The sequence below is a fragment of the Eufriesea mexicana genome, unplaced genomic scaffold (assembly GCF_001483705.2).
Source record: "Eufriesea mexicana isolate 0111107269 unplaced genomic scaffold, ASM148370v2 scaffold87, whole genome shotgun sequence".
NCBI lineage: Eukaryota > Metazoa > Arthropoda > Insecta > Hymenoptera > Apidae > Eufriesea > Eufriesea mexicana.
This window is the reverse complement of record NW_016908248.1, coordinates 215,102-241,533: the sequence shown is the minus strand read 5'-3', so window position 1 is coordinate 241,533 and position 26,432 is coordinate 215,102. Positions and strand designations below refer to the sequence as shown.

Below are 26,432 nucleotides of genomic sequence, written 5' to 3'. Positions count from 1 at the left end.
CAGAGAAGTAACGTGCTGAGCCTTCTTTGCTTATAAACTTGATCAACTGAAACGAGCTCCCCAACCCTGGAAATTATCGGTTTTTCTTCCCCTCTTATGGCCTCTTACTCGGCGCGGAGAGATCTCGAGGATCGATACGATTCAAGGATGCGCGGGAAGATAAAAGCTGCGTTAAACTGTGCGGGTATACTTCCGATTCTTGTCGTCCAACTTGCACCGTTCGCCATTTCCCCCGCGAATAAACTCGCGATTGATAAATTGATACCGGGCCGAAGTTACGGGGGGTGATAATGGCTACATGAAACGAAAGTTAGGGTAAGTGGAGCGGAAAGCAATACTCTTGCAGGCTCCCGCTTGTTTCTTCCACTTGTAAAATACCGAGTTTTTGCCGGCCCCTAGAAAATTTCCGCGAATTCTCAGGCAGCCGAAGTTTTTGAGAAAGTTTTTGTAATTAATGCCGGGTATAGTAAACAGAACAGAACTGCTGGACATTGTTTCCTATCTTTTCTTTCAGCTGCTTCTACTGTTCAGGTAATAAACTCGGTTCTTGGTTATTTTAGTGGTTCGTTGTTTCGGATGTTTTATTAGCAGTACTTCTCAGTGGATTAATCCTTTGTAGATATCTCGAGCGTATAATTTTTCAGGTTTTACCGAGGTGCGATTATTGCTAGTTGAAAACTTCTTATCCGGAAAGGGTCTAAACTTTGTCATGACGATGTGAAATACCATCGACTATGGTAAGGGGTATTGGTAACAAACTACCTCTCCTCTCTCGATTTTGAACTATCCAAGTAATTAGATTAACCCTTTGCACTCGAGAGGTGAACTTCAGTCACCGTTTCATAAAATTTGGAAGATCGATATTGATTAATATCTCAAAATTAATGTAATGTAACAGTATGCGAGGCATCGAAATCAAATAATTCTACAATTCTGTTATTATATCATTCTTTATTTACTACTGAAAAAAGTATCGTCAGTTTTTTAGTAGAGAATCTTTGAATTTTTACTCTTCCCTAGCCAAAAAATCCTCGAGTGCAAAGGGTTAATCCTGCCACGGGTGTATCTTTATTCGATTCTTCCTAGTTTTCGCATGTAAAAGATGGTTCGAGTTTTGATTTTAGGTGACGAAAATATATCATGGTGGATATTTCATGGATTATAAATCATTTGGGATAAATTGTCGAATGTGGCTTGGATCGTAAAGGATATTAAAGATCTAGATATTATTTTTCTGCTTAGGTTATTCAGTAGAAAATATTTTCGACGTGTCATGGAATTTTAATGGTCGATTTATGTATGTCGCGAGATAAGGAAGAATCTGGAGCAGAGTCTCTTAATTTTTGGCTAATCGATATCTTCTATGACCTACATTCTCTATTTTTGTCTCATACTTTAAAAGTTTAAAAAGTCTGCAAATATATCAATATTGTATCGTTAATTATGTATATTAAATCAGTTTGTAAATACTTAGTGTGAATATTTTCAGATGGCCTCAAAAATTCGATGTTGGTTCTCATTGGGAAACCCTGATGTACGGAGGATTCTCTCACAAATGTGTGCAAGTACAGTACAATCTCCATTGTATGAACTACTTGGGAGAAAAAAAGTGTTCACACAAGAGGATTTCCATATTATAATGGAACAAGTGGTTAGCACTCGGTTTCGTTTAATACTTAAAACAAAATAGAATAAAGCGAGTATCGCTCAGCTGCAAATGATACGATCGATAGAATAGAAAATCAAGAAGGGACGATACCAGCAAATAGAGAATAATTCGAAATTATCATTCGTCAATATTGAATATTGCTATTGCGAAAATTACGTCATCGGGTATTTACATAACAGTTGTTTAACAGAAACAGACAACCCTTAGAACTTGCTGCATCTTTAATGGTTCGGTATTTGCATAAGATAATACGGCATCAGGTTTGTACGATAAGGAGTTACGAGCTTTACCCTTGTGTCATCCTGGTCATCGTTTTTGCACTATTTGCAATTCATCGTCATGAAAGGCTTCCCTTTCCGGTTAGTCCCTTTGCAGACCCTCTTACCGAATCTTGATTTACGATTGCTCTCCTATGTCCCATCTTTGTTTTTATTCCGTTATCTACTTGTCTGCTGCTTTTTATATTTCTATTATTTTTATTTTATCCCTCGCAAATGATTTTTGTTAGAAATATACGATACCGTATTTATTTTATTTTATTTTATTCGATTTTATTTTATTTTATTTGATTTTATTTTATCGATGTGTTCATTTCCGACTCTACGATTTACATCGATTTCAGATTTGCCCTATAGCCAATAAAAAGTCCCGGTATCCTTCCAATTTCCAATATCTACATCCATTCTAGCTTTCCCGAACTTCGTCTCCCCTAAGAAAAGTTATTCTTATCCTGAATGACAACCGAAATCCTTTAATAAGTCAAGTTCTGCAACGAAGGTTTAGGTTTTGTGTTCCATAGTCCTTTTCAGGTTTCATAAGTTCAATGAACTTTTCGCTATGATATAATGACCCAAGTTTGTCATATAATACGATACTACGTTTGTATCTATAATGGGATTATCTGAAAAGCAGAAATATGGTGATCAATACTGACCAGTGTAAAATCAGAATAATTTTTACCAAAAGCAGCTGTATATTTTCAGCAATGACGAAAATAAAAGTATCCAAAGAGAGTCATTTTTACCCCCATGGTAGTTACGGTGTTAAGCAGTGTTAATATGGATTTTATTGAATCTTAAAGCGACAGACACGTGGACATTGGCACGTTCGAGGAGCGTGGGTGTCGGGGTGTCCCACTGTACTCTGGAACGCGACGAAGCTTGGAATCTCGGGGCGACGTTACGCGATACCGATGAAAACGCGATGCAATGAGAGATTCCGGGGGATGACTAACTCGCAGGGCCCCTGGAACGAGGGAGCCGAAAGAGGGTTCGCGTTTCCCGGCGTGTGCTTTGCATGCGCTGAATGCTCCGCGGCGTACGAAGTGCACTCACCGCCCGAAAGGGTAGTTGCATTTTTCTAACGTGTCCGGAGGGGGTGGATTCGACAGGGGACACGGGGCTATTGATTTTAAGGGCTCGTTTTCTGCGTGGTATGCTCGACAGCGCGGCATCTTTCTTCGCTTATGCCACTTTATTAATAGAAGCCTCGATACCTTATGCCCAGTTACATAATGATTTCCTATATTCCACATATATCAGATTATTTTATTATCTTCGTGCAAATTGCAATTAGATTAGATTGCGTAGTAACATAATGTAAGTAACAGTCGTAACAGAATGATCAGTAACATCGTACAATCATAACCACATGGTTAATTTTTGGAAAAATTTCGATAGAATTCATTTTTGGAGAGAATATCGGAAGAAAGGGTAGTGTGCCTTGTTTGACCAACAAGGCTATGCATTTCCTGGGTCTCGTGAATACTTGTATTATACAGAACCCGTGACAAGGTGAATTTGATTTGTGAAAGGGTGAATATGTTTTGCCCTTTCCTTTTAAAAAGGATAGATTTGGGGTGCAAAGCCTGCAATCATTCTTGTTTATTCGATAGATAAGAATATTTCCATTTCTTTTGGTGGTGGAATTGTTTATTTCGATATACGATGGTTGTTCAGCGTCATTATTAGGTTTTTAGTTATATCGAGAAATTAAATTTGTTGCTAATTTTCATGCTGAAATGTAAAGATAGGAAGCTTATATTTTTAACGATATAAGTATCAATTAATGAGTAAATTAATAATTACATTATTATTATTGCTGCTGTTATTGTTGTTATTAAATACTATTGAATAGCATAAAATAATAATATATAGCATGTTAAATAAACAATAAATAGCGGCGTAATTATTTAATAATTAAAGAAAATTTTAATATTAATAATAATATTAATTATAATATTAAATTCATTCGGTATCGGTACCATAATATTACTGAAATATATTATTTCAGTTAAGATGCGAATTTGGCACACTTTTAAAATTTCATTACGTCATTTTCTCCTTTAAAAGACTATCATCGACGTATAAAATTCTTCACGCGTATCACGTGTATCACACGTCCCACGCGTGATAACTTTCGATAACGTGCCGCGAAATAATATCTTTTGCCGAATGAAAGCCCCGCGATGCAGTTGGGTAAGGATCTCGCATAAATCGAATGAATTTTGCTCGGTGCCTTTGGTAGATATCAGTGACGGTAGCCCTTGTTGCGGCTCTGCGAATTATCGCACAACGACCCGCGAAAGGCAAGTGGTTGGCACTTCGAGGCACAACGCGTAAAATCGTTTAACAAAGGCTGCCTTAACAGGTGCTTGGCTGGCGGCGTTCTGCCTTTTTTCACCACGCACACTCGAGTGTGCATCGGACACGTGTAAGTGCACGTGTGGCTTCATTCAGCCACGTCACGATGTACCTTTGTTGATAAAACAACCGTCGCGTTTCGTGATTAACATAACCTCTATCAGTTTTTAACTCCTTTGACACTCTGTCTTATGGGCTGCAGTGCTTTCTTCTACCTGTTACAATCTATTTACCTCGAGTGTCTACTAATTATTCTGATAACTTAGATAACTCGAGAATTCCGATTCTTTTCAAGTTTCTGACCTTCAGGGGGGATCTGTCTCTCTTGTGGACACGTGAAATCGTATTTTACGTGTCTCGAGATTCCCAGCAGAGGAACAAGATTATAAAGAAGTTAGGAATCGATATATTTTTGATTAGGTCGTTTGTAGCTTTTTTTTTTAACAAAGATTTTTGAGCTATCGCGAAGGAGGTAGTTTTCGACTTGGAAGCTACGTTCTTCCGACTCTCGTTTCGCTCACGCTTCAATTATCCTCGACAGAGATCCGAGAAGCGAGTATTTTCTTGATTCCGGAACAGCTTCCTATTTCCATTAAAGTGCCCTTTCTCTGGAAAATTAGAGGCTCGGGGCTTCACGAGTAACGATTACGTTAAACGTGCTTGGTAGCTGGGTGGGTGATCATTAAATTATTAGAATTCCAGTGTTCTCTTACTAATCAGAATGGTTTTTTTGTTTCAGGATTCGGGTGCTGGCGCGGCAGCAGACGATGACGAAGCGGCGAGGAGCTGTAAAAGGTGAGTTTTATTACCAGAATTATTACCGTTGAATAATAATTTAATAAATGGTTAGAGTTAACACTAGAACTACCAACCTGTAATATCTACGTAATATAATGTACACCGATAACATGGTACAATTATTAATTAAAATAATCGGTAAAATGGTACGACGAGCATACGGATGCATATGTATTAAACACGACCGTATTTAAATGAAAATCGGTACTAATTTTGTCGAGGGCTACTGGAAAAATGTCTGAAAGGAGTCATTTTGATCCTTTTGGTAGTTCTAGTGTTAAGAATGGTGTATTTATGCATAGTATTGGGAAGAATCGTAACAGTTTTAGTGTAAATAGTTATTTACCAATCGATCTCTTTAACTGTTTCTTTATTGGTTGATTATGTCAAAAATATTCGGTGCAATGTTCAGTATACATGTTTCATTGGAGAGTAGTGCACTGTAAATTGCTGATTTTGTGAGATTATGTACGATATAGTTAGTATCGTAGAAATATCTTTCATTAACAGTTCGGATTCGTATCAGATGGAATTTAAGAAATTATTTAAAAATTAGTTAGAAAAGCTAGTGTTTTCAATATTAAACCTGTCATTGTTTAAATAACTGTTTCTAAACTTTTGATTAGAAATTCTGCATTCATTGTTATTTGGTCATTTAATCTCGCAAATTTTCTTCCAATATTATAATCAATTTTCCATTATTTTCTGTTGTTTCATTCTTTTTTTAAATTTTTTCGGTCACTCGACTGTTCGTGATAGGTTTACTGTTAATATCTTTGAACCTAGTATAGAGGAAAATTGTTTAAATGTGCAAATGACTCGTTTTGAACTATTTCTCCTATGCGAATCATTATTCTTTGTATAAATGTTATTAATATAAAATTACACGGTTGCTTCTTTCGAATTGAAATTTTTTGAAGGTAGGCTTCTGAGCCGCTCGTGATGGTAGGAATTACAATTTGTAATATCTTAAATAATGGTATTGTATCGTGTTAGTAATTGATTCAGTGTTTCCTTAATTTCTCATTAAATTCTTATAAGTGATATCGCTTGTATAACAATTTCGAAATAATTATTTGGCAATTACGCTATCTTGTATTAGTATTCCGACACTTGGTTGATTTATAGCAACGGTATGTGAATTTTAGTCAAATGTGTAAATTAATCAGAAATTAATTACTGAAAACGATACTTATCATCACGGTGTATCAGCGAATAGTTATGATCACTGCGTTAAAGTTAAAGGCACGATTTAATTGAATTAATTGCTGTAATCTTTCTATCTGTTAGAAAAATCTTTTCTATCCGACTAGATAAGTCGGATATTAGAAATATTACGTTTAGGAATTACGAATAAAACAATTCTACAAAAATCGGTGAAAATGGTAGAAATGGTAAAAATTCTGAAATGGCAGAAATGGCAAAAATGGTAGAAACGGTTAAAACGTATAAAACGTATAAAATAGGTTATCTTTGCAACATTCGATAGTTATAATAGCCAAATATCGCTGGTTAGCTATTCGATCGCGAAAATCTATAGCAGGCAGTTTAAACCTGTTTGAAGCCGATACGAAACGCCATTAGCTACCGGCACCATGGTTACAACCAAAACGCGTTTGTCGGTCAGTCAGTCCCTTAAGGGGCTCCAGTTCCGAGGCTTCCATCGTAAATATCATAGGAGATATACGAACGCGAGCGTGTACACGCTTACGTACTCTGGCCTACAACTGCGATAAGATCGAATCGCAGGTTCGTGCCATTAAGGTTGGTAAAGCCGCGTATACACCAGAGTTGCTAACTGCCCTCCCTGATAGCTCGCTGCTGGTTTCTGAATACCAACGAAATTCGTATGTCGAGAAATTCCTTTGTCAGCTTATTCCTAGTTTCTTTAAACTCGATGCAAATGCGAGATAAATAAGATAGACGATACTTGACGTTATTTAACGCTAGGTTTAAGGGCATCTTTGTATACCAATTTCTACAGACACCTGTCAAATTGACAGCATAAATAAAATCACGTATTTTCTTAAAAGAAAAAGGAAAAAGATGTTAGTTTAAATTAAAAACAATTACAATATTAACAGACTTAATATAAGTTAATTAAGTCTGTTAATATTGTATAATTGGATCGACCTATTTGTCAAATTGACAGGTCCTAAACCTAGTTTATTGTCAAGTAGGTTGACCTATCGTCAATTTTTATTGACATCCTCTCTTCCTTTGCGATGGGTTGGGCTGCAGAGAACTGGGTCGAGATTCCAATATTTCCACATTTTTAATTTGCGGTGTTTTAATTGTTGCGTTGCGAATGTCTTGTAAATTTATTCCGTGCAGATACGAGTGTTATGATACAAAAATGATAATGCGAATGGAGATCGTCTTCCTATGCTTCAGAAATTTCTTTGTCAGTTTATCTCAATTTCTTTTCAACTCTGTATAAAGATTGATATGGAATAGTTTGCGTTGTTTATCTAGGCTGACATATAGGCAATTTTTCCCGATATTCTCATATTTACTGGTTTTTTTGGATTGGGTTGGGCTAGATAGGCTTCAAGTGAACTGGATCGAGCGCCTGAGTATATTCATATTTTCAAGTGCTATGATTTCGTAACTGTATATAAACGGTATAGTAAACGGTATCTTCGAATGGAGATTTAAATGAGGTTCATTTTCTGATACTCGATTGAAAAATTTAATGGGCTGGATGAGGTTTCTGGGTCGATTCCTGATCTTTGTAATTTGAAGTTGAAATTTTTCTGACCCATGTAGATTATTTTTCAAATGAAATGTTTTTATTTTTGGTCAGGTAATCATTTCGAAACGAAACACATATAGAAATTTAATACTAATTTCTACAATGTAATTGCTTTGAATAACGATGAATACTCTTGCAATAATATAATTTATTTTATAATAGTATAAGTATAGTAGATCGTGTAATTCATCGTGGTAGATTTGAACCAAATTTTCGACTTTTCGAAACTCGAATTGGAAATTCTGCAAGATTTTGAAACTCCCGGTGTTTAGGAACTGAAAATACTGATTTTGAGTGTCATTTTAGTTGACGATATTAGGAAACAATTAGATGTTTCGTAGTCAGCATTCTGATTATTTTTACCCTGGAAAAATTTTTTTAATAAAACTACCAACGTTTGAATTTTGACAATTTTCCAAGGGAGAGTACTGTCTTTGTTTTCTACTGTAAAAGTATCCGAGTAGAAATGAAATCCTAGGATGAGAAAGTACAAGCTTTGTCCTTTATACCGACCCCACAAATGTTATCGTACGATTTCTTCTCGCAAAGTTATGGCTGCTTAAATATCAACGTAGCGTAGATTCTATTTCACTCTTTACTGTAAGTACGTATTTCTGCTATACACTTTGCCACGGTTTAACAATAAACAGACAGCGTTCGCAAGCACGCGAGAGGCTGGTCCGACGAGTGAGAAGCTCACGTGTTGGGACAAAATGATCTAAGCACCGTTCGATTTCGCTGGTGGATGAAATTAATCGAAAGCAAGCGGCCGCAGACTCGGTTCTCAGGAAATAATTCCAGGACAGGGAACTGTTACTCAATCAAGCAGACGAGTTCCTCTCTGGGAAAAGACTCTTGGTCGTCGCGACTTCCTCCTTCTGGCAATAATTCAATTAAGCCGGCTCCGTGGCCCGAGGAAAGTCTCGTGCGAACTTCCTCGAGCCTCCGGGATGTAAACATTCGTTAATTTGCAGGAAGTCGGAGCGAGCGTCTCTTTTCTTGCCTTAATCGTTCGACTTTCTACGCCGTGCCAGTTGCGCAATACGCGCGGATCGCGAGCGTGTAATCGCATCACCCTCTTTGGTAGCCAGGAAAAACGCAGGAAATGAACGCTCTTCGTTTCGTTTCGAACGGCGACGCGCTTTCACGAATTCCATCGCGGAAATTGTCCCAGTCGATTTGTCTTTCGCGCCACCTGCTCAGAGATTATGGGGACGCAATGTCAGTGTCAATCACAGAGGCAACAGTCGTCCGAATTTTTGATACTTTGAATCACAATACTGTGAAATCAAGTGTAATTATCGTAATTCGCTATTAACGCGTTGCAATCAAAGATTGGAAGCTTTTCTTCTGCTTCCATGGATCCGGTGATATCACGAAATGTCAGTGTCAATCACAGAGGCAACAGTCATCCGAATTTTTGATACTTTGAATCACAATACTGTGAAATCAAGTGTAATTATCGTAATTCGCTATTAACGCGTTGCAATCAAAGATTGGAAGCTTTTCTTCTGCTTCCATGGATCCGGTGATATCACGAAATGTCAGTGTCAATCACAGAGGCAACAGTTATCCGAATTTTTGATACTTTGAATCACAATACTGTGAAATCAAGTGTAATTATCGTAATTCGCTATTAACGCGTTGCAATCAAAGATTGGAAGCTTTTCTTCTGCTTCCATGGATCTGGTGATACCACGCAATGTCAGTGTCAATCACAGAGGCAACAGTTATCCGAATTTTTGATACTTTGAATCACAATACTGTGAAATCAAGTGTAATTATCGTAATTCGCTATTAACGCGTTGCAATCAAAGATTGGAAGCTTTTCTTCTGCTTCCATGGATCTGGTGATACCACACAATCAGTGTCAATCATAGAGGCAACAGTCATCCGAATTTTTAATACTTTAACCACTTGCAGTGGCAAGAAATTCACAGACGCATGTGCTAGAACGATCCAGTATTTCTGTAACAATTGCCTAACGACGTGTGTACCACGTCGTTGGCAATTCCGTGACAAAAGCATTACAACGTGCGTGACACGTCTTTCCAGCCCAGGTGGTTAAATCAAGTATAATTATCGTAATTCGTTATTAACTCTTTGCAATCGAAGATTCTTTTTTTCCAAGTCTATAGATCCGATGATATTTATTCTATTCGAATAAAAAGGAAATCAGGTGTTTATATGATGTGGAGAATTATTTTATTTTAATACTTATTCGTAATACTGAGAGTCAATTCATCCTCTCTGAGAGTAAATTCAGAAATGATACCGTTTCTATGTTTTCACCGCTTTTGTCCAGGAATCGGTCACAATCCTGACCAGTCATGACTGTAGACTGAAAAATCATCGTAAAATTTCCGATACTTCTAATTGGAATTATAATAGCAACGCAATTATAGTTATTATTGTCCATTGTCAGGTTTAGAAAAGGGAATTTCTATGTTTTCATGCCTTTTGTCGAGGGATCGGTTGTAAGACTCTGTTTTTGACAAAATTTTACAAAGTTATTTATTTACTAATTTTTAGTTTTCCTCATAATATTGCAATATGAGAGGTAGTGATCATTTCCTGTCATCTGTTCATATTTATAAGACAGCTTAATAAAAATTCGAATAAAAACACAACTTCACGGGGTCTGTTTGTTAAGTGTTAAAAGAAAACAGAGAAAAACAGACAAAACTTGAAAAATTGATTATACACGAGTTAAAGATAAATTTCGTAGTCGAGTGGTCTAAGTGACAATACTGAACGAGGAAAGTTTAAAATTTTGTAAAAATTTTCGAATGGAAAGTTTAAAAATGAATATTCAGAGGTAATTCCTTAAATTTCCTTCGCTTTCGTAAGTGTTGCGAATATTCGCGAAATTGGAGTCGTGGTTGGACAAAACTTTTCCTCCCCTTTGTGGCCATCTCGAACGGAAGTTATGTTGTCTGTGAAACGAAAGTACGTTTCAGAAGACCCTAATCGTTCTAGGAGCTTCGATGCTTCTGCTATTTTCGGCCGGGCCACGTAGAAAACCGTTTTATAATCAGACACGTGGTCTTTGGTCTAGCTTGAGTTAAAGGTCGCGACGCGAAATAGTCGCAGAGTTGGCCTAGAGGAATGATTTCCGCGTGGAAGAAAGGGAAAAGCTCAGGCTCGTCGAAATAGACTCGTGCCACGTTTGTCTGGAGAAAAAATGGTAAAGAACTAGCACTTTGTATGCCCTAAGAATAATGATCGCTGTGCGACGATGTAATTCATCCGAGCCGGTTCCAACGGATACTTCTGTAGCTTCTACAGGGTGTCCTGTTTTAACCTCTTCAAAAATACTGACACATACCTTCAGCTTTTTTAAATTATAATTATTACGAGTGTAAAGAAAATTGGAGTCAGTTGGGAAACTATTTATCATAAAATCTTTTAACAATAAAAAATAACCTCGTCGAATATTTGGTAAATTGTTATTTATATCGATATAAAGAAAAATTAAATAGATATTTTCCAGCTTCGAAAATTCGTCCCTGAAGAGGTTAAATCTCGTTGTTACGATGAGTATTAAAAATGATTAAAAACGGGAGGCCAAATTATCGTAATTCTTTGTTAAAGTTGAGATAAATTTTGAAATATTTATTTTATTTCTGTTTTATTTCATGTGGATTCTTGTTTATATTAATTAGTGGTAATAGATTTGGAGGAATTATTTTTTATTCCGGTTAGATTATATTTTACATTGATTAATTGCGATAGATTTAGGGCAATGTTCTTCCTTCTTCGTTATTTTTTATTTTATTCAGGTTCCTTTTTATATTCATTAAATACGATAAATTTGCTAGATGGTCGAATAATGTTGTAATTAAGTATTTAAACAGAAATTATCAATTAAAGGGAGATATATAATTACGGTTATTCGTTGTTGAGTCTATGCCTTCTTTCGATTATTTCTCACATCGTGCACATCCTTTTTGGATTAATAAACGCTATAAATTTGCTGCATGTCTGAGAAATTGGATACCTAAATGTGGTACACGAGGTTATGATTTAACATCGCAGAAATCGAGTTTATCTTGATTTCTTTTAAACGAAATTTCATTTTTCAAATACAACGATTGCAGTTCTTCGTGCATGTTAATCGCTTTGTGGTAATTATGGTAATTAGCCACACAGTTGCGTATGTATCGTGATACTAATAAGCAGTAAAGTAATTTCTCGGTAATGAGGGATACTTGCATATGAAATATCGGTAACATTAGTATTATTTTTCTTCGGTTTATGCATAAATTATATTTCATTATAGGCGATTCGTATGTTCTAAATGTACGAATAAATTAAGGATAAAGAAAATTGCCTTATTAAATTATTTGTTACACGGATTTAAATATTCGCGTATTCATTCATCGTTTGTGTTACTATTAACAAAGTAATTCCGTTAATTCGATTAAATAATCACCTTAACCTTGTTTAAGTAGGCTCGTTATAAATGGAGTCGAAGATGTTTGGAAATTTAAATCTTGTTTCAAGGAAATCCTCTTTGATAGAGAATCGAACTTTCGAATGTTCGCATTTTTCAAAAATTAATCTTTCCGGTTTTGAATAATAATTATCCCAACTCCTTGAATCGTCTTAACTCGTGTAATTTGTTTTAACTATACTTATTTGTCGGTTGAAAATATTTTATCCTCCCGGGATAATTATATTCGTAATTAGCGAATATAAAAATATTCGCTGCACCATAGTAATTAGCATTCGGCTCTAAATGTTCGTTTCTTTGTGCAAGTATAATTTTTCATTTCTTCCATGACACTGTAAAAAGCACGAATGTCGGAAATTTTCGTAGTCCAATGGGGAATGGAGTCACGTTGATCGAGGTTGATTGGAAATGTACACCCTGTATAGGGTTGAGCAAGGGTGGCCGATGGGTGTAGATCACCGTAGATCGAATGGGAAGTTCGATATAGGAGAACGTTTTCACATACAAACGAGGCAGATTTATGGTCGCGCGAAAACGAATGATCGCCCCTCCGGCAGTATTTTACTTATAATTGAACTTGTCTTTAGAGTAATTCGATTTGACTCGGCGCGAACGAACGAAACTGATTATTTATGCGCTGTTTATTATCACGGGACCCGCCTATCCCGGCCAGCCACCTCGGCCTCGTCCTTTTCGAATAATTCGAATGCCAAGGAATTCGGCCTGCGTTTCTCGTAAAAAGTTAGAAAGTTCGTAGGATATCGTCGGAGAAAGATGATCCCGATTAACCTGAAATTGCCAGTTACATGTAAACTTGTCGTGTTTTACGCTGTACCGGTAATTAATTTCCACCTGATGGAGCCAGTTTCAGTTCTTGCAATTCGGATCACGGTGTAATTCGAAAAGTCGCTTTATTTCCTCTTATTTATATTGCTCGTATGTGCTATTTTTTAAATTATTAAATTAAAAATTAATTATTAACCCTTTGCACTCGAGAGGTGACTCTTGCTCATTTAATCAGATTCTAAAGATCGACGTTAATTAATATATCAAATTTAAAATTACCTAACGTTGTGTGGAATGTCGAAGAAAAATAATTGTACGTCCTAATTTGCATATGATTTCTCATTTACCATTTTAAAAATATCGTCGACTCTATGACAGAAAGTCTTGGAATTACTATTTTTCTTTAACGAAAAAGTCGTCGAGTGCAAAGGGTTAAATTTAATTAAGTAGCAATAATCAAACTAAATTCGTAAATTCAGTCATAAACCAATCTTCACTCGTGCGTTGTAATTTACTACCTTCGTTTTCCAAACATAATCACATTCTTCTCCATATAGGAAAAGAGAAAAATCATAAATGAGCCATACTCGTAAGTAGATAAATCTTGGAGGAAAACATAGTCAGCCGGTAATAAAATCTTCATCGTGCACTCTAGGACGGTATGAAATCTCGCATTATTCAGTCTCGTCTTCCGGAAGAGACGTCTTCTTTCTGTATTCACGTGGTCAACAATCGAAGGAAGCGTTCCTTTTTGGCGACGACGAACCGTGCACAAAGCTAACTCGGCTCGGTTTAGAGGAACGGGTTCCCGTGACAGACGCTAATAAGTTTGCGGTCGGGTATTGAATCGACGGTAGGTCATACGGAACGTGAAAGTGCACCACAATCCCTGTTGTAGCATCGTCGAGCCTCGTGCTCGATTCTGGTGAAATTCTATTTCTTTCCCGTGGTATATAACACGTTTTGCCGCCGCTCGTAAATAATTACGGCCTAGGAATCGATGCTTTCGTGTCTCAGCCTCGCGATTTTTCATCCTCTCGATTCGCGGAATCGTGAATCTGCCATTCCCTCGTTGATTATTTCGATGATCGTGCAACGCGAAACCTGATCGATAATTTCGATAGTCGTGCAACGTGCGATACGGTGGTTAATTTCGATGATGGCGGGTGTAACACGATGGAGGATATCGATAATCCTGGATGGAAGGGGGAGATTATTTCGTGGATAGCGAGATATCGGACACGAATTTGGGAAGATTCAATTTGTCGTGGCAGATTTTGGGAAAGTAAAATAGGTTTCAATTTGAAGGAAACATACACGTATACGTGATATGTTAACATTTTATGAGAATAAGTGCATTTATAGTTATATTCTTCATTCCGAATAATTTTCTGGAAATTAGAAAATTTCTTTTTGCTTATGAAACAAGAATCGTTTGTTTATGAAGGTTTTCTCGATTAATGTTCGGTATATTAAAGGGCTTGTCAATTTGCTTTAAACATCGAAGTATGTAGCGTTATTTCTGTTATATATAGTGCATGTAAATTCGACTCCAGTTTAGTTGTAAAATCATCGATAGTAATAATATATTATAAATATATTATTGCATTTTTATTATTAATAAAATGTACGTAGTAATAACACTTACTGATACCAAAACTGCAGTTGGATCAGTAATTGTTTTAATTAGTATTAAAATCTGGATCCCTGTATTAAATAATATTCAAAATTACTCAAAACGTGTACATACTTGTTGATTAATTATCTAAATTTTATGAAAATTATTTTAATTTTCGTAGGTTTTTCTAGAAAAGTTTCGTATGTAAAATGGATTTCGAATAGGAAGCTAACAGATTACAGAATTGACCTGTATGTCAAACTCCTTTATTTTGAAATTTCTCGTTCGAAGATTGGCTATCAGACTAAAGTGTGACGGAGCATCGTCGTGCTTAAGCCATACGTGACGTGTGACATCTCATGAACGTTTCTCTAATATTTCATTTAAATGCACGTCTAAGAAATTAACATAAGTTACGCCTATTAGTCTTCCATCAAGAAAAATGGGTCCAATTAGAAAACTGTCAATTAAGCTGTGCTCAATTTTTAGAGCAGTGATGGATGTTTGAAAAGTAGAATTAGTTCTAATATCAGTACGATACAAGCTACGAATATTTGCCTATAGGATAGTATCATATATTAAATCGACACACAGGATTGATATAAAATACAACAAAAAATTAAATCAAATTAAAAAAGAAATGAAATATACATTTTTCAGAAAAGTAAAAACTTTTATTTCCAATTCGAAATATTTTTTGCACAATAGCTGTAATAATTCTATCACTAAACAAGCTTTTTTTCTTAGTTTCTTCCTAATTTTTACCACATCCAACACACCTTAGTCCAAAACCAGAGCCTGTCGATTTCTTCGCCAAAAATATTTCTGCTTTTTCGAATCATTTCTCAAAGTTAAATTAAATTCGTCAAACTTCATCAAGCTATTTCAAACTTGGTCGAAAACTATGTTGTCCCTTACTTATTTTTCTTTCTAGTTACTTCATCTGATTTTTGCATTTCCTATGCTATCACGTTACGGGAAGAAATAAATATTGTTCATTTCAAATATCTTTGCCTGGCTACAAAGATATAACATCATCCTTCGAACTAAACAATTTTGCATAGGATATTGAATTCCTGTTCGATGATAGCAGCTTGTGTAAAAATAAAAATTAAAATGAAAAGACCACGTGTATATTCCACGACACCCAAGAATTCTCTCATCCGAACGTACGTTCGCAGCATTCGATTAATCGAGATTCCATCGTAGAACCGGAAGAACCGCGAGTTCCAGCGGATCTGGATCCGATCCAGATGAAGGGTCGATGGGAATCGTACACGAGGAGCTTCTCGATGGATCTCGAATTCGGAGGGATCGGTAGTCCAGCTCTGCTAGATTCGTTTGCATTCACGGTACGATCGCGTCGAGGTATCGAGCAGTTTTCACTTTTAACGTGCATTGTGCGCCCGGTGGCATCAGGTGAAAAGGAGAAACACAGGCCGCGAAGAATTCTGACGACCCGTCTGGACACCGAAGCCGACCAAGGTAGTCTACCTTGAACGGAATTCTCGGTCGTTCGTAAATTTCACTAACAAAGAGCCGCGACTCCGTGGAGAATAATGGCCGGACGTTGCATGTCTTTTCCTTCGTTAACGATGCTGCTCGGACAATACCGATGGCATTTTGCACGAGTAAACAGCATAGATTCGAAACACAACGCGGCCTCTCAGCTCTTTGATGCTCTCCACGGGGGAAATATTAAATTTAGAATCGCTGTTGCATGTCGGAATGGGTTTGTTTCGTGATACGGTGGCGGTCGCGTAACAGAAAACCTTCGTGCCTCGGCCAGCCGGCTGCTTTTATCTCGAAAAATCGAGGAATAAGTCGAAGATGGCGTGCGATTATTAATTGTACCCTGGGAAATGGGTGCACGATTAATGTCCACTCTACCGTTGGTCTTGGTTATCTACGAATTTACCGAATGTAGCCATTTCTCTGGCGCCTCAACGATCTTGCATGAACGAGCCTGGCGTACTCGACGAGGAAGATATTGGATTTTAACGGCGTTGCTAAAGGCTCTGCGAGAATCTGCTGGTTCACGGTAACAAGGTTCTGTTAAATGAAATTGGGTCTACAGACCTGTTTGTATGCTAATTAATATCGGCTGAGTCGTTGTTGTTACAGTTTTCCGATCTGATGCGATTATTTCCTGCGATTGCAATTTCCAACCACGATATGCTCAAGGAAATTCAATTTATCGTTTGCAAATTCAATCCTGATTATTAATTCGGTCTTTACTAGGCGATAATTAATCGAGATGTAATTAATTTCGTATTCAATTCTGCATTTTGGGAGCGAAATTGTGCTTTCAGAAAGCTTCTCGTTGAAAGAGGGGATGTGTTGGATTCGTTGAACGAATCACAAATTTGATTTCGATTCTATCGTTACATTACCTTGTAGAAGTCTATACTCTTCTGAAATAAAAATTAGTCCAGGTACCTGAAGTCCCAAACGTGCATGGCATTAGTAATTGCGAATTTTTCGGATAAACTCTGAGTGAGATTCTTTATGGAGAAAGTATGCCATCGAAATTAATGAGAAATTGAATTAGAAAAAGTAATGGTATTACGCTTTGAATGGTGGTATCTGAACAGACCCAGCTGCAAATTTCATTTTTCAATTATGTTAAGCCTCTTATTTCGCGAAAGATAAGCAAAAAGTCTAGATGGTACGTGATTACCGACCGAAGCTGTAAAACTGTCTAAAGTCCTGTCGTCGATTATAAGCTCCTTATACGCGATATCATCGAAGTTTACACTTGGAGTATCGTTGAGCAGAAGCTTCGCCTTATATTTATACCCTGATAATTAATACGTACAACAATCGCGCGGATCGCGTTGAATATTACATTAGCTGCATGGAAGAAACGAAAAAGTATGGTGTACTATTGTTAACCATGGCACGTTCTACTCGCTAGAGTAACGTATCATTCCGATGGGACTAGTCATCCGAGCGATCATGGAAATTTACGTATTTCATCTCGACGAAGGAGTTTATTGTCTTCCGAAGGATCACGAAAATGGATCCTCTTTTTCTTCCCTTTTCCTCTTTTTCCTTTTGATTTTTCTTCGATTTTGACGTATCAATTGCAACGTTTGTAGCTGAGGATGTCAGACCTGTTATATCGCAAAGAAGTTAACCTGTTATTTGGCCAGATTTATTATTATTCCACAATCGGTTAATTACTTTCTTAATATGTCATATTATAGAAATTAATGTTTTAAAATAAACGAGTATCTTATCAACGATACGAATATGTCATACTATAGAAATTAATTTTTTGAAATAGACGAGTATCTTATCAACGATACGAATCTTATCAAAGATACGAAGCAAATTTTGTCGCATCTTCCACAATTTCAGAGACAACGCAAGGAAATTAAGAGGGTATTTTTAATCCTTTGCACTTTGCTTAACCTCTTCAGGGATGATTTTTTTTAAAATTATCGTTTCAATGATTTCAAAACAGTGGTTATAAAGTAGAATAAACCGCCATTACCTGTGATATTCGACGAGCTTTTCTTTTTATCATTGAGGGATTCTATGACGAATAGTTCTCCAACCGATTCTAATTTCCTTTTCATTTATAATAATCATAAATATATATATATGTGTGTGTGTCAGTATTCCTGAAGAGGTTAAGCAAATGTTCACCAAAAAGAAGGAGCAAAAAGGCGAGTAACTTCATAAAAGGATCTCACAGACCTTTCAAACTTCCTCTTTCCCAAATAAAACTTTCAATTCCGCAATGCCTTCCACTGCAAAACTCAGTGTCAGTATGGAGTCGCGGCTGAAAAACTCGTACGAAACCTGTCCATACGCCTCACTTAAAATAGACCCAAGTACTCCAAGCCAAGAGTGCTCTCTTCTTCCGCATAAGACTTCAACTATCTTCAAAGTTGAAAAAATCCCTCGAAAGACAAACTAGTTTTCCAAACTGGAACTTTGCTCTAAGCTCGATTCTCTTTTTACGTCGTGGTAACTAATGAACACTTCGCGTGTTCAATACCCTTCGTTCACAAGCAGCAGCAGCAGCAGCAGCAACTGAAGAAGAAGAAGAAGAAGAAGACGAAGAGTCAGAGTCAGAGTTAGACTTAGAGTCAAAGTCAGAGTCAGAGGAAGCAGAAGAAAAGGAAGAAGGCGAGGAAGAAGTAGAAGAAGAAGAAGAAGAAGAAGAAGTAACCCTGTCGAGACGAAGCCACGATTCCTCGGTATTAATTGCTCCCTGGCCGTAAATGGCATGGTTGCCAGGAACGAGGTAATGGCTCGTGCGTGCAGAAAACGCAGGCGAGTATCGCAACGCGATCGCTAAAACCGGGATTCGCGCGAACTTGCGTGAAACGGACTAAACGCAAGCGTGCCCGAGAGAGAATAACACCTTGCGTATCTTATTGTGCTCTCGGGTATTTACGTAATCACGGCTACGATTGCCGTGGCACTTTCTGCATTTCTTCCCCGGTTTTTGCTCGACGGTGCAAGATGAGCCTGGTAAAATGCCGAGCGTGTCTACGCGGTCGTTTAAGTGCTCATGTGCACCTGAAAGCGACAGCCGTGTAGAGTTTCGCGAATCTTTCCGACATCGTTTATTCTACCGGCAAGTATTTGGAAATTTGAAATAAGAGTTGCGTGATTTTCAGTAGAGTGGCGTGGAACGCCGATTATTCGAAGTGGAATGAGTCATCAGATTATTGCAACGTTTATAACAATGGTATTATACACGAGGGATAAAAATTACAGTGGTACGATGAGGATAGTTATGGTTCCACGTGGACAAAATTCGAAGACGTATTAATTTTGTCGGAGACGGCTATGGGTTTTCAAAAATTGCACAAGTGAAACATCTGCAACGAGTCATTTTGACCCCTTTGAGACACTTCTACTCTTAGAAAATGATATGTACGCGTTAAACTGAAGTACTACTTCTTATAAACAGATTTCGGTTAAACGGAATAGTACTCGTTAACGCTAAACTTAATACAACCAGTCAGAAGACCGGTAGATGGAAAATAAAAGGAGAAAAACTTACAGGAAAAATGGAATAAGAGAAAATATTGAATATTCATAATACGTACATTAAGAGAAAAATCGGAAAGCCAAGTCAAGAAGTCAAGTGATAACGCTGAATAAACAGTTTTTAATTAACAATTTAAAAATGGTTATTTAGTCTGTGGTATGGTTAGCGTTAATGTATTATTATTAAGTCACAAAAGGATTGCATAATGTTGATCGACTACAACGACAGTCTTATAGTGCTTTCCATTTAACTCACTAGCGCCACCACGGTTCATAACTAGGACACTGTAAACATCGTATACATCTTCGAATTATTTTCTAAATTTACTGATATAATTTTGGGATTTCTTCTTTACTGTGTATAAACATATTATTTTAAACAGTTATATGTCCTTTTTATCGTTTTAAACATTTCATATTTCACGCACGTATTCCAGTCGTTGTACGTAGAAAATATAGGCGTTCGAATAATTTGAGTGTATGATAATTAGAATTTTTGGCTTTAATTAGAAACACGATGGTCTAAGGGTGGTGAAGGCAAATTATGTTGCTTTAGAATAAATTATCGCGTGTTAGATGTCCTAATGAGATAAAATAGTACGGTGATATGCGAATGAGATAAGATTACGAGATACGTGTAGATATACAGCTATGTATTATAATTTCCAAGTTACATGGGGTTGTAGAGGGTTAACCCTCGTGTGAGCAGCCAAACTATTCACGGTTGTTGGACTTAGGGTAGCCCAGGCATCCTGTTACTATGTATCAGATATACAATGACAATTTTACTTTCATGCTTTCTCGGAACTCTTGCTTTCCCTTTCTTATAACGTTCCAAATATTATTTCAGTTGATTCGGGTATAAAAATTAGTTGGAATTGCAATAAACTTTTACGTTAATATCTGTCATTCGTGTTAGTTACAATTCATGCAAATAATTATTTCTAATATACAATTATAATTCATCTCTGTATATTCAAATAGGAATATTTGATGGTTGAGTAATAATTGACATAATGAACGTTTCTTCTATTATATTTCTGGTACAGCGTAAATTTTTAGTAAAAAAAGAAAAAGGATTTTAAATTGAATGTTAGGAAACAGTATTCATCGTCAGTTTTGCATTAATAACAACAATCCATTATAGGATTATATTTTCTTTTTATTCCATGTTCACTGGAAAAAGACACGATGATATCATCCGAAACATTCTCCATTGCTCCTCGATTACGTGGACGATTAGCAATTAGGCAACGAACGTGGTTTCAACACGGTACTGCTGCTAATTATCAACGTGTATTTCAAGCTGCATCCAACTTTCCTTTCAAACAGTTGTCGGTATCGACAATTATACCAGACATACACATATCGTTTAAAAGTATTTTTCATTCTTGCTTAATATGATTCCATTATTTTTTCTCTCGTTATTACGTAATCATGTTCTTTTATTTTTGTACTCTTCATTTAATAACATCCTTTTATATACGAAGGGTTCTTCCTGTTAGTAATAAATAGACGAATATAAATATAGCATGAAATTAAAAATAATTTTAATCGATCTGGTAGTGTCGGTATCATCGTTAATATTAATTATTATTAACATTCTTATTAATATTCGTAATTAATACGAAGGATGTATAAATATTGTTAATAATTATTAATAATATAATTTAAATGTATAGTCTGCAGATTTTTCGCAAAGACAAGTAAGTAATGCCCAAAGTCGTTAATTTCTCATTAATCCGTACGTGCGAGTAAAATTCACGTATTATTACTGCAAATCAAGAAGAGTGTTGGTGTATGTGTAAAAGCTCCAACTTAACTTGCGAGGGACGATTAAAACAGAATAGCACGTATAATTATCGATTTACGTAAGCTTCTAACGACTCAAGATTTTTTTCGCAATATACCTACCTCGCTTTTCCTAATTATTGTTATTACGTTTCACGCTAAGATATCGTGTTAAAACACTGGCTAAACGTGTTGGTCATTTCTTCTGTAACACCGTTGCGTGTATCATTTATAGTGACAAGTTGTAAACTCGTTCTCCGCTATAGCGTAAGATACACTATCTCTCTCACAGATTAATGTTACAGAGTCGGCTTGTGTTTGGTATGACATGGGAATAATTCTCATCTTCGGATAATTGTTGTTTTATTCTTCACCGGTTGCACACGGTCAGCTTTGCCTGGATTTATACTCTCTACTTATGCGCTGGTAACACTTCAAACTCCGAGTCGGGTTTAAATTCCTTGCACTGTTATACTAATTTTGCAGAGTTAATTCTTAACACGTTGGCTGCCACGCAAGTCGTGCAAGTCGCTCCCAGAGGTCCGGAATAGAGTTTTCATTACAGTGTACGGTACAGTACGCTGTTTGTCATATATAATATCATATTTCAATTAGAATCTTGATGCGAGCTGCTCACTTGTGAAATTAATTTCACGAGACGAAACCTGGAAATTTATTTTCAATAGAAAATACAAAGTAAATCAAGCACCTAACGTGGAGTTAGGTGCTATGTTACTCTACTAAATGTGGAGTTAATCACTTTGGCCTCTAATTTCCTGATATTCGATATAATTTAATTATATTTTATTTTAATATAATATTATTTTTGTTCTATAATATACGATTGCTATACCTCAGACATTGGTGACCAACGTGACAGTCAACGTGTTAATCTTTTATTTCCTAGAAGCAATTATAGTTAAATGATATTCAACGTTCCTTGTATGTTAAAATGAGTATTGCAACAATTGCTTTGCTTAATTACCTTGCTATATGATGATAATTTTATTATTGCCAAATTTTTAATACATATATTTAGGTCCTTATATTATATTCTCATTTCTTCCCAAATTTTTCAAATTTCATTGCTCCAACGCGTACTTGTTTATCATTCATTTTGTATTAACCCCCGTGAACGAATATTGCACTGTGCATACTTGATACGGTATTTTCGCTTATCAAGCTAGGTACTACAAATATTGGAGCAGAAAATTTAATCATTTTCATCATTGTTCTTGCTACTATTTTATTTCACGAATTTCCCTCGCTTTGTTATTTTCAATGCATCCTAAAATATTTGATTCGACGTTATTTTTCAGTTTACACGTGTCTCGATGAAAAGCCTTATCAGGTATTGGTAAAATATCTACTGTTAATTTCGCTACGATACAACCAATAATACTAATTAGTGATAAATTCATGCTACCCTGTATCGTTCCATGTCTGCAATTAATCCATCGCAACATCTAACAGCGTCGAGTTCGAATTTTCGACGATCCTTAATTCATCGAATCGCTACGGATGTACCAGGATTAAACGGGTTTACACACTCTGGTCTGGTTTTACACACTCGTTGAATTTAAATCCTGCTTAGAGTCGTACACTAAATTCCGAGAAGTACCTCCGATGCCATTGGAGGTCGTAGGAGTGCCATTAGGATGCGAATCTGGGATTGGTTCTGGCATTATGTGACTTTTACTACTAGTAGGTGTACCTGGGTGGAGGGTAAGGCGAACTTGATATTTTGGAAGGTGATTTACGATATTACCCAGGTGGTCGTATATCGTAGAAAGTCTTATTTGCGTTGGAGACACAACAGCCGCTTTTTCTCGCCAATGAATCCTGTCTAATCAAACCCGAATACGGAGTTGTTTGACAGACAGTTGTTAGTGGCACATCGGCCTATCTGTTCTGCAACGCGATTTTCCTCTTCTTTGTTTTGCATCTTAGAAAGATGCCCTTATTCGTCTCTTTCTTTTTAGCAGCGAGCTCTGTTTTTCTTTTTAATAATATAGCCTCTTTGTCCCTCTTTGTAATAATATAGTTGCTTTGTCTTTCTTTTTAATAACGCGGTCCCTTTGTCTTCCTTTGCAACGCAGACTGTTCCCTTTGTATTTTGCCTATAAGCTCTCTTTGTCTTTCTTTTCAAGGCAAGAGTGGAACCAAAAGCACGGATGAGAAGTGGCCTTGGCCTATACTTTGACAAGTTTCATACGTTTATAGACACGTTTATAGAGATTATATACCCAGCTTCTTGATTTAGAAATTTTATGAAATTCAATTATGATATTTAGGTTATCGTCTTTAGAATATCGTCTTTGAACATATTCTTAAACGTGGCAATTTTTATTTTCATTTTTATTCTAGGGTTTCAGCTGTAAGAAGATGTATAAGTACTATTTATATTATTGTAATATAAAGTACATATTCAGCTTGTCATGTTCGATACTTTAGGTATTCATTTATGAGCAAACATTCGTTTGCGATCCGTATGATACATCGATGTAAATGACAAATCATCGTAATTTAGAATTTAGTTGATTAATTTCATTTTAAATAAAATATACGTTCGATTAGATAGTTTACTTAATTTACTAAGTAATCAGACTGCAAGATGTTTTTGATAAAATATCTCGAACTTTTCTGAGAAACACCAATGGATGTTCAGCTTTTACTTGAAATTAGATGTTACAGATAACGAAAACACGTTTCTCGTAATCTTTGGTATTAAAGTGCTGAGTCTGATCCGGATGAATCAGGAAGAATAGAAGTGACTAATTTGCCTTTTACCTCACACGTGATTCATTAATTCTCGCTGTAAAATTGTTGGTATTTCTTCTGGAAAAGTTGGCACTCGAGATGCAATAAATGCTGTAAATCAAACAGTGCGTGTTCGGTTATTCGTTGCGAAATAATATTACCTACGTCGAGAATAAGATGGTGGAAAATGCTGGGTGTAACAGAAAAATGTAATTTCAGTTAAAAAATGGAAATAATTTAAAAGATGTAAATTTTTTACGTGGTTATTAGCTAGTATTGCAACAAACTTGTAAAATTTTTATGCAAACATCGCGGAAAAAATTAACACGTTTATTTTTATTTCTTTTTATCTACTTTTATGCATTTTTACTTAGTTATTATTTACATCAGCTATTATTTACTTCGAAGAGGTGACAAATTTTCAAATATCTCGAAGAAATTTTCATTTTCCTGTATGGTCTCACGACAAGCAACTGTGAACGATAATACGACATTACATCATCGTCTCGAACAATTTCAACGGGAATATTCCCAAATCGTATGTAATAAGAGCAAAAAGGAACTTCAATTATCGTATCATTTCCTTTCGGATCTAGCTTGCAAGGATCCTCTTTCCTTTTTCCTGTCATAATTCGAGGAAATTTATGTCAGCGATTCGGAAATACTTGCTGGAATAGTCACGGATAGGAATAATGCATAAAATGGTACCCGAATGGCAGTAGTTTAGCTAAGAATTTATTCCAAATGGCTTCCGAATGTAAACGTTTGTGCAGAGAATTCCACGGGGTGTATCGTTTTCGATTTTCCTGCAACTGTCGATAACCACATTCGTGGCTGCGCATTCACTGATTTTTTACTTTGTATAGTTCTCTTTAGAGGTCATTCACCTTCGACTCGTGCAGCCGCAGCTGCCGCTAGATTCTCCGCTGTACTCTCTGTTTATCGCCCACTTGTCAATGGGCTTGGTAATGAGACGCACAAAACACTCGCGATTTATGTTTCTATCGCAGACGTGAATTTTTCTCGTTGACTGGTTCGAAAGGTCGCGCGCATTTCCTGTCGCCGATCTTCCACGCCAGTCATTCATATTCCGATGGCGAATTGTAACGACAATGGCAACGACACCTGGCTGCCTTCGGAATAAAATCTCGAGTTTTAGGCAATGCCTCGTGTTTTCGCTTTCCTCTACGGTCTCTTTCAATTTCTCCTCCAATTTCTCCTCCAATTTCTCTTCGAATTTACCTTTGCCATCGCTGGGACAATCTGCAGGTTAAGTTTTGAATGTTAGAATATTTTTTTAAATTTAATTCTCACTGTTATTAATTTTCTCATATCAATGCCTCCTGTTTTCATTGCTATTTCCGAATTTCTATTTAAATTTATGTTTAATATGACTGGGCGAATGTAGGGGGTAGGTTTGGGGTGTTGGAATATTTTTTAAATTTAATTTTCACTGATTTTAGAGAATTCCATGCCTCCTGTTTTCAATTTTCGCTGTTGTTTTCATTATTATTTCTGAATTTATATTCAAATCTCTATTTAATGCGACTGAGAGAATGTAGAGTTTAGGTTTCGGTTATGGGAATATTTTCTTAAATTTAATTTTCGCTGCTGTTCGTTTTGTGAAAATATTAGTGTCTCTTGTTTTCACTTTCCACAATGTTCTGCTTGAATTTATGTTTGGTACTACTGTGAGAATGTTAGGATTAGATTTGGGGTGTGTACAATATCTTTTCCAATTAAATTTTCACTACTATTGATTTTTGTGAAAATAATAACGGTAGACTTATTTATTTATTTATTTATTTGTTGCGGGTTGACTTTGAAAAGATTCTCTGAAGTACATAAAGCTTATACGAAATTTTCGTCGTGTATACATCTTAATAAGGCGAGAAATATTTTGTTTAAACGTACAAAGGGAATGAAATAAATCTAGAGACATACGATACATAATCTAGAGATTACGTGCATTTCCAAATATTCAACAGTAGGAATTTTATTACCCGATTAATAAAATACCTGAAATAACAGGGAATTCTTGAAAAGGTAATTGAAAACATTAGGAGTGCAGAGGGTTAACCGTTTATAATGATTAATTATCTAATAAAACATATTCGAAGGTGTGATTAATTCCTTCAACAAGT

The 26,432-nt window shown here is 36.2% G+C and overlaps 1 protein-coding gene across 2 annotated transcripts in view; it reads left to right on the top strand.

Annotated features, from left to right (window-relative positions):
* ssh (Protein phosphatase Slingshot) overlaps positions 1–26,432 on the top strand; it is a 256,624-nt gene that overhangs the window by 34,608 nt on the left and 195,584 nt on the right. For both annotated transcript variants that reach the window (XM_017910247.1, XM_017910242.1), the window contains exon 2: positions 5,051–5,106. Coding sequence is in view for 1 of the 2 variants with exons in the window: in XM_017910242.1 (XP_017765731.1) it covers positions 5,051–5,106 (56 nt within the window). In the remaining variant the exon portion in view is untranslated. The remainder of the gene's footprint in view (positions 1–5,050; positions 5,107–26,432) is intronic.